This window comes from Procambarus clarkii, chromosome 59, assembly GCF_040958095.1.
Source record: "Procambarus clarkii isolate CNS0578487 chromosome 59, FALCON_Pclarkii_2.0, whole genome shotgun sequence".
In the NCBI taxonomy this organism is placed as follows: Eukaryota; Metazoa; Arthropoda; class Malacostraca; order Decapoda; family Cambaridae; genus Procambarus; species Procambarus clarkii.
Window position 1 is genome coordinate 29,111,169 of NC_091208.1, and position 15,309 is coordinate 29,126,477.

General features: G+C 36.9%; 1 protein-coding gene across 1 annotated transcript; it reads left to right on the forward strand.

The window, feature by feature from the left end:
* Positions 1-10,398: 10,398 nt before the first annotated feature.
* Positions 10,399-14,938, forward strand: LOC138353782 (zinc finger protein 33B-like). The gene is made up of 3 exons (XM_069307182.1): positions 10,399-10,548; positions 13,285-13,630; positions 14,505-14,938. The coding sequence occupies exons 1-3, from the start codon at positions 10,399-10,401 to the stop codon at positions 14,936-14,938; spliced, it is 930 nt and encodes a 309-aa protein (XP_069163283.1).
* The last annotated feature ends 371 nt before the right edge of the window (positions 14,939-15,309 follow it).

The following is a 15,309-nucleotide window of genomic DNA, read 5'->3' on the forward strand; positions in this document are numbered from 1 at the left end:
GTTTATATAGTGCAATAACAGTAAAAACACTGATTGAGCTAAGAATGATCAGTCAGTGAACTGTCTTTTCTTGTCCTATAAGAATATGCTATGTGTGTGTGACCAATATGTGCACCATATTTTCTCGCATATCAATGTTCCACATATTTGATTATATAAATTTCTCAAATAATGCAATTTTTAATAATTTTGCAGCAAAACACCAGGGAGAAAAAAAAAACATTGAGAGACACTGAAATAATTATGAAAAATTATATTTGCAGCAACTGCCGCTTCACGGGGTTGCTGGGGCTAGCATCTCCGAGCGCCTACTCACTCAGAGCCCATAAATTGCTCAACTACCCTGCTTCATCACGGCCAAAGTATGTCACACAAAATATTTTTCTTTACTTTCCTGTGATCAGGGAATGCATTTTTACATAAGAAAGGAAGCAAATTTCTTTGGAAATAATTTTTTCTTGTGCACCATGGGAGGCTCATGTGAAGGCTGTGCAGTTCCAGAGTTAAAGTCTTTTCACATAATTTGTGTGTTATGTGTGGCCCATTTTCTCCTATTCCACATTTCATAATGTTATATTATTTACATGAACCCTTTGGCTGTGCATCCCAACAGGTGATGAGGTGGCTAGTTATGGACACTACACATGCCAAAATGTGATGTATTAGGGTACTGCGAAGATTTTAAAACTCCCACTGGTACACGGGACTCACATCAGCTCTCTCACGCCTCCAGTAAACAGATGCCATTTTGAAGAAAATCGTGGACATTGTATGTAGGTGTGAAGGTGTCAGTACTAAGTGAGCAACCAAGGATGGCACATGCAGCATGAGCTAACATCACTGCTGTTCAGCCTGTGTCCAAAATAAGTGTGATTATTTTGCCATAACAGCATACAAGATCCTGACTGTGATAGAGACTATGTACAGTGTTCAGATATCAGTGAACACAATGCTGTTTATGATGTTTACAGTATGATGCAGAACTACAGCACCCTGCCATTGTTGGGTGCATCTACACATCATGAAATGAGCTTATAAAAAGTAGGCAAAATCTCTACCTCTACCCAGAGGTAAAAGTTTCACCTCACGCTTGTGGGATCCAGAGTTCGAGTCTCCCAGGGCCCAAGTGAATGAAATGAAATGAGCTTATCCTCCTTTAGAAAATAAGCTTGTGCAAAAGGATTCAGATTCAGGATTTAGTGAACAGGATGCTGATAATAATAGCAATATTGTGGCTAGAGTTAGTGATAGGTGTGTTATGTTGGAGGGATTATGCCGAGTCAGGTGGTGTCATCAGCTGACTAGTGTTGATGCTATGCATTAGTGGCTTTTTATGGTGCACAAAAATGTAGTGTTATACACATACTTATATATATATATATATATATATATATATATATATATTTTTTTTTTTTTAAATAGGGAAGGGAGTACCACCTCTGGCTGGAAGAAGGGGGACCCATAGCCTCGGAGGAAACCACACGTAACGCATTGGAGGGAATGTAGGTCCCCTCCAATACAGTTTCTGTGTGCTTTTCTCCTACCACCCCCTTCCCTTTTTATATATATATATATATATATATATATATATATATATATATATATATATATATATATATATATATATATATATATATATATATATATTTGAGCGGAAAAGATTAAAGTATCCAGTGAGAATCCACAAGATCTTCTCTGAATGCTCTTTGTTTCCTTCTTCGAGGATGTGGGTCCCTGCAATTGCACCAGAGGTGGTACCCCTAAAATAAATAAATATATATATATATATATATATATATATATATATATATATATATATATATATATATATATATATATGGACCAATAGGCTTTCTACAAACACTTCTATTCAATATCCATTGTTTCGTGTTCTGTCTTGTGTTGATGAAATTAATACCCTATATATATATATATATATATATATATATATATATATATATATATATATATATATATATATATATATATATATATATATATATATTAGTACATATGCATTACAATAACAGCAAAAGCACCGTTTTCTTGTTAAATAATGTAAAAAAATCTTGTGACTTATATGCACACCATATTTTGAGTATAGCAATGTTCCATACATTTGATAAAATAAATTAATGAAATTACACACTATTGTTATTTGGCAGCTGATAATAACAGCAACACTGTCCCTAGAAATAGCAGTGTGCAATATATTGTGATGCATTGTGCTTCATATGGCATCTACTGGAATGGCCTAGCGGTAGTGTGTGTGTACTATTCACGGTCATTACCATTCCCACCAGACAGGCTTAGTGGTTCGTAATTGTGCATGGCAATGCATAGAGTTACATATAAAGTGTGTATACAGTGTAACAACAGCAAAAGCAGAATGCTGTGTTTTTCAGAGGAAATAATATTGCATGCATCTTAAGAGACAATAATATATCTGTGCGTACATATGACCAACATTTTCTGTGATACAAATAACATTATTAACAATTCATGTGTCATTGCTCTTGAATAAAACCATAGTGAAACATTATAAATATTGTGAAAATATTATACAATATATTTAATGTGTACAGTTTGAATTTCATGCAAAACCTGCAGAGCTTGGCTGAGCTCTGACCGCATTTTATGAGATTACCACACCCGTCAGAAAGGCTTACTGGTTTGTAATCGTGCATGAAAATGTACATTGTTATGTATAAAATATGTGTGCAGTATAATAGCACCAAAACAGAATGTTTTATTGTTCGAAGCAAATAATATTCTGCACTCTTGTGTAGTAACATCTAAAGTAACTAAAAGTAACATCTAAAAGTAACACGAATATATTTGAGCATTCCAATGTTCCACACATTTTATTACATAAATTTTTCAATAGAGACTCCATTGAATAATATAACTGCAACAAATGGGAGAAAAAAGTAATCAGAGACATTGGAATAAATATGTAAAAAATATGTTTGTGGCAACTCCTACTTCACTGCTGGCTCAGCATGACTCTCCCTAGACACTTGTTTGATGACAGTTCATGAATCATGACGTGATTGTGAGACTTCCAGGCTTTGCCATGACATTAGTACATTAGACAAGTACAATGCCATGACATTAGTACATTAGACAAGTACAATGCCATGACATTAGTACATTAGACAAGTACAATGCCATGACATTAGTACATTAGACATCCGGCGGTTAGACAGGTGGGAGTCCAAGAGCTAACAGCCCGGTTCTGCAAGCACAAATAGTAAATACTCACACACCACATGCATTCAAATGTACAATACACATTTTGACAGAAAACTTTTAAAAGACAATATGAATTAAATAAAAACATGAATCATAAGAATGAGTTTATTTTTGTAACCATAAACAGATAATCACACACCAACTTGGATCAAGCATCTTTTCAGGAACATATTAATATTAAAAAGGACCTTCATAATAAGAACCGGTTAAAACAACTTAATCTCATAAAACTAGAGAAATATGCATGTGCGACATGATCACAACATGCAAATTGCTTATACACATTGTCAAATTGAATAAACATAGGCATTGAAAGTAGTCAAGAAAGCTCCGGACACAAATTAATCAAAGCACAGCAATATATAAAAATATCTTTAATGCCAGTGTAGTGAGTTGAACACTTTTTACTTTTTGGAAGTAAGTAGTGGTAGGAAATGCAATTCATTAATTTAAATGTAAATACTTATGACAGTACTTAATCCACTAGGTTGGAGAGGAATCAAACCATTCAATTATTGGTTAAAAGGCAGGGCCTAGGAGCTATAGCTTTATTTCCAATCACACACAATGTGTGTGTGTTATTAATTGTTGGCTTTGGTTGTCAGGTTCCTAACTCCAAGTCTCGGCTGCAACAACATTTTTCTGAACCAGACAGTTTTACAAACAAGGTCTATTTCACTGCTGATAAGGATACCATTTCAGGGTACTCATCTGACAAGGGTTCTCTTCCTAGGCTGCATATACTCTAATCTCAGGGAAAGTGGGTTTCGTCCTTAATTTGTTACTTCATGGGAACCTCAACTTTAGTCACTGCTGCATGACAAAACAAAGTTCATAATTTTTTAAAGCAATTTCCTTAGCTAATATTAGTAGATACAAATGAAGAAGGTAAAATGATGAGGAATTTTTTAAGCTTATCCTTAATTCTTCTTAATACCCAGAAAGTTAATTAAAATGGTTGAGTATTCAGCAGTTGATATTGGAAAGATAATGTTGGATCATGTTAAAGTTGCAGATGAATGATGTGGACATAAATTTGTTCTGTAATTATGAGGATGAGTAAGAGAGGCCTCCCCAACAGGCAAGGCTTGGCAGTGACAACCAGAGGACTGGCAGAAGTGGAGCCGCAGGTGTCGTGAAGATCCTCTCTGGCAGCACCAAGATCCACCAATGCCCCTACTGTCCTTATACCACCATTAGAAGTACTCATCTGACAAGGCATATATGTACCCATACTGGAGAGAAGCCATTCTCTTGCCCCCATTGTCCTTTCCGTGCTGCACAGATGGATAGTCTGAAAACACATATTCGAACCCACACTGGAGAGAAGCCTTTTGCTTGCAGCTATTGTCCTTACAGATCTACCCAGAAAGTTCATTTACAAAGTCACATGAGAAATAGGCACAGTTGGTTACTTGAGGGTACAGGTTATTCTAAATAACCACAAAAGGCCATAAGTAAGTAGCTGATATTTCTTATTTCTTGTGATATTTAATTCTTGAGATTGTAACCAAGCAAAAGTTGCAGTATCTTAAGTATTGTAAACTGTTTAGGAAAAAGGGGCAATCTATATTTTATCCTGGACATTGTGTAAAGTAATTAGAATTATCTATGATTCACTTTGTACATTGCTTGTGCGCACCCAAATATACACACAGATATTTTAAATGTGTTTAATTATTGTTTCCTTCAATAAATAATGTTTTGGATATCATAATTTTAGTACCTATATGGGAGCATATATGATAACTTATAGTGCATGCATGCAAACATATGCGCATCACACAGTTCATTTATAGTGTCCCCCCTCTGGTATAGCCTATCTATTGTCATTTATTTATAATAGTACATCATAACTTTTACCAACTGGACTTATATAATTAAAATGTAAAAGTTCTTTCTTTTATCTTAGAAAAATCTAGGTAAAAAATCAGTGGTATTGACTTTTCATACTCGTGTTACTTCCTGTAGGTACTGATTCATGGATGCCCTCATCGTCAGATTGAAGAATTTAGTTATCTGTTGTTCTAAGCTCATTCATTTATAATTTAGTATCTCACATTGTAATTCTGTAGTTTTCTTTTGCTCTTTATCAACGTTTAAAAATTGGTCTTTTGAGTATTTTGAGCAGTCCTGCCATTGTTCTATCATGATTTTCTTTTGACCCTGTATTATTGAAGGGTAGATCATACACCGTTACAACCATAGTTTTTGTGCGTGAGATTTTTGTTAATTCATTTCAATAGTTTATGTCTGTTTTGGAGCTAATATTGAATGATTTGCTTGGGATCCCTTACAAAGTTATATAAATAAATAATAATGTACACACACGTGTACCTACACAGGTGCCGAAAAAATATTTGAAAGTTTTCTTTTGCAAACAGAATGGCAGACGGTTGGAACAAGCTTAAGTGAGAAAGTGGTGGAGGCCAAAACTGTCAGTAGTTTCAAAGCGTTATATGATAAAGAATACTGGGAAGACGGGACACCATGAGCATAGCTCTCGTCCTGTAACTACACTTTAGTAATACACTTAGGTAATTACATAGTTTTGCAGGTAGCCATGAGAAATCAGATAGTCACATTTGTGTTTGAATTTTTTCTGAGGCTTATCACAGAGTTGAGAAAGAAAGTACAAGGTAGTATATACATATAGTATGTGTGTGTGTTAATATCAATTTTAAGTTATTTGTAGAGAGCTTATTGGATCCATTTTTATTTATAGTATTTTGTCATGTTATTGATGGTTTGACATATACTGCTCTCTCTCTCTCTCTCTCTCTCTCTCTCTCTCTCTCTCTCTCTCTCTCTCTCTCTCTCTCTCTCTCTCTCTCTCTCTCTCTCTCTCTCTCCTCTCTCTCTCTCCTCTCTCTCTCTCCTCTCTCTCTCTCTCCTCCCTCTCTCTCTCTCTCTCTCCTCCCTCTCTCTCTCTCCTCGCTCTCTCTCTCTCCTCGCTCTCTCTCTCTCCTCCCTCTCTCTCTCTCCTCCCTCTCTCTCTCTCCTCCCTCTCTCTCTCTCCTCCCTCTCTCTCTCTCCTCCCTCTCTCTCTCTCCTCCCTCTCTCTCTCTCTCCTCCCTCTCTCTCCCCCTCTCTCTCTCTCTCCTCCCTCTCTCTCCCCCTCTCTCTCTCTCTCTCCTCCCTCTCTCTCCCCCTCTCTCTCTCTCTCTCCTCCCTCTCTCTCCCCCTCCCTCTCTCTCCCCCTCCCTCTCTCTCTCCTCCCTCCCCCTCTCTCCCCTCCCTCCCTCTCTCTCCTCCCTCTCTCTCCTCCCTCCCTCTCTCTCCTCCCTCCCTCTCTCTCCTCCCTCTCTCTCTCTCTCCTCCCTCTCTCTCTCTCCTCCCTATCTCTCTCCTCCCTCCCTATCTCTCTCCTCCCTCCCTCTCTCTCTCCTCCCTCCCTCTCTCTCTCCTCCCTCTCTCTCTCTCCTCCCTCCCTCTCTCCTCCCTCCCTCTCTCTCTCCCCCTCCCTCCCTTCCCCCCATGTTTTTCCCACATGTTTACTACTGTACATTATTTGTTTACAAATTGTTTTATGTGCTGAAGCTTCTGGGAACTTTTTTTTTATTGTGATATAGTAGATGGGATGCAACGAGCATCTCAACTTCAGTTATGGTAATTTCATACTGATGTATACATCTCATGTATGCATGTAACTGTGTAAGCATAGTATAAGTTTGAGCTCCTGGTGTCTACCTTCTAACCACTAATTGACCAAGGTCATTCCTCTAGGACCTCATGGGTTTTGTCATGTTTACATTTTATTACACATATAGAGTTGGCCTCCACACTCAAGCATTGTCAAATGTAGTTCTTTTATCCTGTCTTTATATCTTATGTCCTTTATCTCAGGAACTATTCTGGTGGCAAATCTCTGGATCTTTCAAGCTCTATTCTTATGTGCTTGAGAAGATGTGGGTTCCAGGTTAGTGCAGCATACTCTTTATACAGTAGTCTGTGGTGATAAGTTTGGTGCAATTACTGCTCTAGCCCCTCCTCCCTTTCAGACTCAAATAGTTTTCCTCAGCTGGTCCAGGGCTAATGGTCTCCTCCCTTCTCCAAGTTTCATTACCTTGTGTGTTTATTATGGTTGAAACTGAATAAGTTCTTGTCAGACTTTTCCTATAATTTGCCCATGTCCTCCTGCAGCTTTCTGCCATCTTCTGTTCTCATTAACTTTGCATTGTCTCAGAACACTTATATGATTTGCAGACAATGAGTCACAATATCATGGCTGAAGATAGGATGACCAAATCACACAACAGAAGATGAGGAGACGACGACATTTCACTTCGTCCTGGATCAATCAACTTGATAATGGTCCAGGGCGGACTGAAATGTTTGCCATCTCCTCGTGTTCTGAAAAGTGTGGTTTGGTCATCATTTATATGATTTATTTTGTTTCTTCAGGTAGGACATTGATGTACACCAAGAAGAATACGAGCCTTGAGTACTAATCCCTAGAGGATTTGATTTGTTACTGCTCCCAATACTAATATTTCTCTTGAAAAAATCCATAGGAGCCGTGATGAGGGTTCGAACCTATGCGGTGGGTGTTTCCACGCACTTTCATGGAAAATCACCCACGGATTTTCTTATTGATGCAGTCATGTTAGTGTGATTACTCTCTGTGTATTTCTCTTGATATTACTCTTTACCTTCTATTTGTCAGGTACTACTTTGTCCACTGGAATACCTGCTCAAATATCCCAGCTTGCTCCTCATGCATATTAGTCACCTGTATGGTATGTGATGAATTTGTTCTGGCAATTTCAGCTCCCCACCCTTCTGCTGCCTGCATTAATTCAGTTATCCTATAATTGAACACTGATGAGGCATGATTCCCCTTTCTTGAACCTGTCTTTTAATCTTTGTTAATGCCTACACTATTCAGAGGGGTCTTGGAATCATCTTCTGTGGTGCAGTGGTAAGCCCAGTTTGGTCACATCTGAAAGGGTTTTATTCCCACAGCAGGGCAAAAGCATTTCTTCCGCATTTCCTTTCCCATGATACTTTTTCACCTAATATTAAATATGTATCTGGAAGTTAGGCAACTATTGTGGCTTGCATCCTGTGGAAGGTTTATAGTTGGCCTAGGGAAGCCTCAATAAACATTAACAGGCTTCCTGTTCCTGACTATGAGACACCATAAGGTGAACCATTTACAAGATATGCAAGACAGGGATTGTGTTCTGGTCTAGTTTAGGGCTTCCCATCTCTCCCATCTTGAATATTGTAATGACATTAACTGTTTTCCAGCAGTTTAATATTTTGCATGTTTCCTGCACTAGTGTATGTCTGTTTATTGCTTACTTGAAGCATAGTTTTCTCCATTTGCTATTTACATATAAATCATGTCTGGCCCCAACACCTTATTCTTATCCACCTTTTTCAAGTGCTTCTTTCCATCTCTTCTTCCATCATTATATGCTCCAGTACTGCTTGAATATAACTTCCCATTTCTGATAGTTGTCTTTGCTCACTTACGAAGATCCCTCTGATTTTTGTCACAAATTTGTCCTCCTAATCTTAAATGTCTTCTACAAGTAAATATAGAACAGAACATGAATATACCAGTACACAGTGAGACAGGGGAGAGGGTGGTGAAGGCCAAAACCATCAGTAATTTCAAAGCGTTATATGAGAAAGAGTGCTGGGATGACAAGACACCACGAGCGTAGCTCTCATCATCTAACTACACTTAGGTAATTACAGTGATTGCTAGCTCCTAGTAACAGCTTTCGTATGTTATCTCTTCAGTGTCTTGGGTTGATTTTGCCGTTGTTTGCAACATTCCCGGACAAGGTATTTATATGGTAATTATATTCCATATAATTCCCGGACAAGGTAATTATATATTCCACTGTACAATGGGGCCTCGACTTACAATGCTAATCCGTTCCCAGAGACGCATCGTAAGTCGAAATATCGTAATTCGAAACGATTTTTCCCATAAGAAATAAAGGGATTTGAATTAATCCGTTCCCCACCCTCCAAAATGTTAACATACAAATACATTTTATACTGAATACAATGTTTTTTTCTAACTACAATACAGTACCTAAGTTTATCTTACCTTTATGGAGGGCTCTTGATGGCATATGGAAGATGGTGATGAGGAGGGAGGAGGAGAGTTGTTACTGTTTGGAAGGGGAATCAGGCAGTGATGTTTTCTCTGGGGTACTCTCTTTCCTATGTTTTTCCTGAATACCATTAGGACATGGTTGTGGTTCAGTGCTTGTTTGTCTCACTACAAATTTGTCAAGAGACATTTGTTTTTTCCTTCGTTTTAACATTTGTCTGTAATGATGCATCACTTTAGCACCCATAATGTCCTTTTTCTTAGCCAGTATGGTGGATATCGTTGACTGAGATTTGTTGTACTGCCTAGCCAGTCCAACAACCCGCACACCATCTTCATATTTATGAATGAACTCTTGTTTCTGCTCTATGGTCATCCTTACATGGGATCTCATATGTTGAGCCTTACCACTGACTTTCCTGGGACTCATGGCATGATATATAATAATTACTTTAATGTTCAAAATGCAAAAAATCACCACAAAATCGAAATTTCTTATAGGTGTGATCGTCACTAAGCAGGTAACTGTAGTAAACTGAGGCAGGTCGGCTGCGTGACCGGGAACAACGCGCTCAGTCGACCCGAACGTGTACCAACAAATATCGTAAGTCGACGACACCATCGGATGTCGAGTCGCATTTTTCGATGAAATTTACATCGTAACTCGAAATTGTCATAAGTAGGGGCAATCGTAAGTCGAGGTGCCACTGTATATATACAGTGGCACCTCGACTTAACCCCATTGGGTTACGAACTTCCCTGTTTACGAACTTTTCAAGTTACGAGCCCGATTTGTTCGGAAAATTTGAATTGGGATACGAACTTTGCATTGGGATACAAGTTTGTTGATATGCGTATGGCCGACCTAGCGCGTGGTGGCACGGCGATCGCGCCTGAGTTTACCAGTGCCTTGCGCCCAGTGACTATCCCGCCTAAATTCTTCACAAGAATTTACAGTTTTTTGTTGAATTTTTGGCCATTTGAACATAAAAGTTGTTATTATATATCTTGCTATGGGTCTCAAGAAAGCCAATGGTAAGGTTCAAGGCAAGAAATCACATGTGAGAATGACCATAGAGGAAAAACAAGAGATCATTCGTAAGCATGAAAATGGTACTTGTGTTGTTGAATTAGCTAGGCAGTGCAACAAATCTTCAAGGGAGGAAGAGGAGGCAGTAGAGAATGTCCCTTCCTCATTAATTAAAAATATGTGTGCAGTATGAAAAGGACTGCAAAGTTTTGTTGAAAAGAATCATCCAGATAAAGCTGTAGTAGGCCGTTGCATTGATCTTTTTAATAACAATGGGATGCCTCACTACAGACAAATGTTGCGAAGAAGGGAAAAACAATCTTCAATGGAACGTTTCCTTGTGAGAAAAGGGAGAAAATCAAGCAGTGAGCCACAACCAGGACCTAGTGGTATGAAGGCAAAACGTGCTAGAGAGTGCACTCCTGAGAAATCATCACTGCCTGATGTTATAATGGAAGGGGACTCCCCTTCCAAACACTAACACCTCTCCTCCTTCCCCCCTCCTCTCCATATTCCATATGACAACAGGAGTCATCAGAAAGAGTAAGTAATAACTTGAACATACTTTTGTAGTGAAGATTTGGGTGAATTAGGTATCAAATTTACTTTGAAGTGAAGTTTTTGGGGAGTCAGGAACGGATTAATTCATTTTCCATTATTTCTTATGGGGAAATTCGCTTCGGTTTACGAATTTTCGGGTTACGAACTGTCTCCAGGAACGGATTAAATTCTTAAACCGAGGTACCCCTGTATATACAGTATATATCTATTACATATATATACCTGAATGGTACACAGGCTGCATTTTAAATATTTGAAAATTCCAATCGCCCTAGCTGGGACTTGCTTTCCTCGGCCCGCGTGCTGTATCACTGTACCACCAATACTACTAAAACTTGGGAGAATGTTTATGAACTCATTCAACCCCCATGCCTGAGTGCATTTGGGTTATGTGGGCAAATATTTCATGGCATGTGGAAGATGGTGAGGAGAAGGGTTAGTGTTTGGAAGGGGAGTCCCGTTACATTATAACATCAGGCAGTGATGACATTTCTAGGGTACTCTCTTTCCTACATTTTGCAGGCATACCACTAGGTCCTGGTTGTGGCTCACTGCTTGTTTTTCTCACTATGAACCTGTTTAAAGACACTTGTTTTTGTCTGTGTTTTAACAGTTCTCTGCAGTGAGATATCACATTGTCATTAAAACAGTTAACACAGCTGTTTACTACAGCTTTATTTGGGGGGAGTCTTTTCGGCAAAGCTTTGCAGTTCTTCTCATACTGCACACCATGTTTGTAGCCAGATCAACCACATGCATACCGTCTTCATGTTTTTGAATTATCTTTTTTTTTTCGTTATCTGCACAACTATTTTCTTAGGTTGAACTTAACCACTGACTTTCTTGGAACCCATGGCCAGATATATAATAACTTCTATGTTACCTTGCTGTTACCTTGTGTTGATTTTGAGGCTCAACATTCCCAGGGACCAGGCCTCCAACATAGTACTATCTTACTGACTCAGACAGGTAAAATCGATTGGTTGGTACTCTGGGGCGAACATAATACACCAGGGCATATTTAAAAAAAAAAAAAATTGTTGTACACCAGAATTTTTTTATTCAGGTGCAATTATACACTAATGTTCCACTGTGCATATATATATATATATATATATATATATATATATATATATATATATATATATATATATATATATATATAATATATATATAACTAACATACCACTATATATAACTTATCATACTATATATATATATATATATATATATATATATATATATATATATATATATATATATATATATATATATATATATATAATGTCGTACCTAGTAGCCAGAACGCACTTCTCAGCCTACTATGCAAGGCCCGATTTGCCTAATAAGCCAAGTTTTCATAAATTAATTGTTTTTCGACTGCCTAACCTACCTAACCTTACCTAACCTAACTTTTTCGGCTACCTAACCTAACCTAACCTATAAAGATAGGTTAGGTTAGGTTAGGTAGGGTTGGTTAGGTTCGGTCATATATCTACGTCAATTTTAACTCCAATAAACAAAAATTGACCTCATACATAATGAAATGGGTAGCTTTATCATTTCATAAGCAAAAAATTAGAGAAAATATATAAATTCATGAAAACTTATCCTATTAGGCAAATCGGGCCTTGCATAGTAGGCTGAGAAGTGCGTTCTGGCTATTAGGTACGACATATATATATATACAGTGGGGCCTCGACGTACGATGGTAATTTGTTCCCAGAGACGGATCGTGAGTCGAAATATCGTAAGTCAAAATGATTTTTCCCATAAGAAATAAAGGGAATTGAATTAATCCATTCCACACCCTCAAAAATATTAACTTAAAAAACATTTTATACTGAATACAATTTTTTTCTTATATATATAATAATGTAAATATATATATATATATATATATATATATATATATATATATATATATATATATATATATATATATATATATATATATGTATATATGTATGTATTTATATATTCAGTATATTATTGATAGCAGCTTTTCTTTAGCACATAGGGAATTTTGGTAGTTTTTTCACACCTTAGAAGGCAGGCATGTATGCATAATGTTGAACTATTCAAATACATCTTCACAACCAAAATGCACTCATTTAAATATATTTTCAAGGCAGTAATTTGACTGTACAGGGTAATATTAACTTAAATTATATTTATCTTCGACAAAGGATATTGAATAATTCGGCCTTGCTTTAATTGATTTAATTTTTTTAGTGGTATAAAAGTTTAAAGATTTACATGTTTCTGTTACCTATGCTTACCACAGGTTGTAATGAAATTTACAGCATTACCTGCATTTTTTTTTTAAATTCTGTATAAGTAAGATGGGCATCCCCTACAGGTGGGGATGGACTTTGCTGGGAAAAGGAGTGGTTGGAGAGGAATCCTGACACCAAGAATGGGCTTCACATCAATGAACAAGATGCACCTTTGTCCCTACTGTGCCTACACTACAAATTTTACAAGTCATCTGAAAGAACATATTCGTACTCATACAGGAGAAAAGCCTTATTCTTGTCCACATTGTTCCTATTGTGCTACAACTAAGGATCACTTGAAGAAGCATATTCGCACTCATACTGGAGAAAAACCATACGCCTGCCCACAGTGTAATGATCGTTTCACTCAGAAACCTCATTTGACTTCTCATATGAGAAACTGGCATAGGAACACACTGGAAACTGCTGGTAATTTATTGCAGAAATAATATTAAATATTTGGGGAATTCAAAACATTGGTGCAGAAGCCCCAAATGACTGTTAAAATTATACTATATATATATATACAGTATATACATAATGCAACTGAACATAAGAATGGCTCCTAGTGTATTTACTAGCAATTAAGATTTTATAGTTTTATGTATAGTACTGTAGAATGAATTCTTGGATCTTTCAATTACAAATGGTGGGAAATTATAAATTGTTATACAGTGGCACCTCGATTAACGAGTTTAATTCATTCCGGCACCGAGCTCGTCATGTGGAAAACTCATCTTGCGAAACAACAACAAAACTGTCGTAAAAGGTGTCCGAGAACCAGCAGAAACGCTCGTTAATCGAGGAAAAGCTCGTTAGTAGAGACAAATGTTCTGCAAGTGGCTCGCTCATTACTCGAAAAGCTCGTAGATAGAGCTGCTCGTTAATCGAGGTGCCACTGTATATAGAATTTTGTGGCTTTTTTGATGTGTTATTGCTTTGTTAAGTAATTCAGTAGTATTTATATTTAACTGCTAGTGATTTATGCTTTGTATACTTTGTCTTTCATTTTATATCTTTATTTCTTTTAACATTTGGCAGATTAACGTGATCGTTGTTATAAAAAATCATTACATATTTGGTAACAATTTGTGAACACTGTTTATTTACAACATTGGAATTTAAAAAAAAAAACTGTGGGCATCTATGGAAAGCAAGCTACACTGTTATTGATCTTTTTGTTGTAGCAATTATTCTGGCCCTTATGAGTCAGTTGCTTGACCTAATTTTGCAAGTATTGCTAAAACTTTTAAGAGACTATTTTTTAGTGATTATTGCTTTTTGCTTTATAATTGTGATCAAGAGAGACGTCCCCTACAGATGGTGCTGGGCAGTGATGGTCAGACGCTGGACAGAGGAGCTACAGGATCGTGCAAGAACTTGTCATCCACTATGAAGATGCATCATTGCCCCTACTGTGTCTACACAACCAGTTTCAAAACAAACTTAAAAACACATTTACGCACTCATACGGGGGAAAAACCTTTTGCTTGCCCACAGTGTCCATATTCTGCTACTACAAAGGCTTGTCTCAAAAGACATTTTTATTTTCATACTGGCGAGAAACCATTTTCTTGCCCTAATTGTCAATATTCTGCAACCACTAAAGACTATCTTAACAGGCACATGCGTACTCATACTAGCGAGATGTTCGAGTGTCCTCATTGTCCATATCGTTTCGTTGATCAATCAAGCTTAAAACATCATGTTCATATGATTCATCAATACACATTGTGATATGATTTGTTTTGCATTCTATGGAATATATTGTGTGAAACTTTTATGTTATATCTTTTAGTTATATATATTTTTTAAATAATTTCAATGGAAATCATTTATTTCTTAAATCTTATTAAGTACCTGATTGTTTTTGTGGTAGAGAAATATTATAAATAAAATATAATCATAACTAGATTTTGTTTTCTTTCTCAGTAATGATTCAAAGTATAATTTTTCGAGGTACAGTACAGTTATGAATTTTCATACATAAAGATGGTCATCAGTACCTATAGAAGCATAGTCATGAAAGGAATATTCTTTTCTTAATAAATAATGCTTATTTTGGTTGCATCAGTCTATTTAAGAAAATTCATACTCTACCATTCCAT